The 1,253-nt window shown below is 58.1% G+C and overlaps 1 protein-coding gene across 2 annotated transcripts in view; it reads right to left on the reverse strand.

The window, feature by feature from the left end:
* Positions 1-246: 246 nt before the first annotated feature.
* The window catches only part of CLPB (ClpB family mitochondrial disaggregase), a 164,099-nt gene continuing 163,092 nt past the window's right edge, over positions 247-1,253 (reverse strand). For both annotated transcript variants that reach the window (XM_027774047.1, XM_006140956.3), the window contains 2 exons: positions 985-1,089; positions 247-595 (listed from right to left, as the gene is read on the reverse strand). In XM_027774047.1, the coding sequence (XP_027629848.1) occupies positions 347-595; positions 985-1,089 (354 nt within the window). In that variant the 3' untranslated portion in view covers positions 247-346. The remainder of the gene's footprint in view (positions 596-984; positions 1,090-1,253) is intronic.

Consider the following 1,253-nt stretch of genomic DNA (forward strand, 5'->3'; position numbering starts at 1 on the left):
GCCATACTTCTGAGTTTCCTGGGAACATGATGAAAGTTCCAGGGACTCTGGGGGACAGAGATCATGCTGAAGGACAGAAGTAAGGGACCTCCTTTCTCTTTGCCTTGAAGGGGGTGGAATGGCAACTGTTCTGGAGACCTATTAGCAGATTCTGGGCCCACATAAGAGGCTGGGATAGGACAATCCTACTTTAGGCTTTGGGATGAGGAAGGGTTTTCCAGGTCAGTGAGGAGGCCCAAGACTGGGTAAAGGGGAAGAGGCATGAGCTGAAGCTGGGTTGGTTGCCATGCCACAGCGAGGGGTCTTTATTGGATGTTGAGGGCACATGTAGGTGGACAGATAGGTGCTAGATGGTATAGCACACCTTCTCGGGGTGTAGTGGAGCCCGGATGTCCAGTTTGTGGGTCTTGCTGTCCTTATCGATGATCTCTAGCCGCAGCGTGGGGGAACGCTTCTCAGCCTGGGGTGAGGGCAGTTCAGGGCTCTTGAGCAGCTGCTTGTCCGAGTCCTCGACGGTGATGCGCAGAGTGCAGCCCCCCGGCAGCAGGTCCTGCTCGTAGGCAGCTGCCAGCTGGTTCACCACCCGGCGCTCGACCTGCAGGTGGCGGCAGGTGAAATGCTCCTCACTGCCTTGGCCCGGGCCCAGCCGTGGTCCCAGTCTTGGGCAAGTCAGAGACCTTCTCTAAGCCTTGGTTTTCTTACCTGCAACATGGGGCTCACACCACCTAGCTGGCAGACTGTGCTGAAGGGGCACTGAGGGCAGTTTCTGAGGCTCCCAACCCAGCCTCCCACTCCTGGCAAGGCTCATATTCTCCTTCCCTCCAGACAGGGTTTTACATGACCATCTGTGTTTTGGCTCTGAAGGGGCAGCTGCTGTGTGGGGACAATCTCAGCAGTTAAACTCTAGGACAACCCAGGGGTGGGTCTGGGGGCACCGGGAAGGACTGTGTGGGGTGCCTTGCTTCTCACAGGCCCTGTGCTCACCTCATGCTTGATGGAGCGGGCGCCGTAGTGCACGTTGTAGCCATCGACCAACACGTCCGCCACCTCGCGGTCCCAGAGCAGCGTGATGTTGTGCCTCTGCTTGGCCTGAGACGGGTCAGACAGAGTATGCCTGTGTGTGGCCCGGGGCTTCCCATCTCTCACCCTTCTGGCCTGAGGCCTGGCTCTGAGAGACGGGGTGCTGGCCCTACACCACTGTGCTGCACCTTATGGGGGAGGAGGTACTCCAACCCTGGTGTTTCAGATGTTCA

This window comes from Tupaia chinensis, unplaced genomic scaffold, assembly GCF_000334495.1.
Source record: "Tupaia chinensis unplaced genomic scaffold, TupChi_1.0 Scaffold000047_1, whole genome shotgun sequence".
NCBI lineage: Eukaryota > Metazoa > Chordata > Mammalia > Scandentia > Tupaiidae > Tupaia > Tupaia belangeri.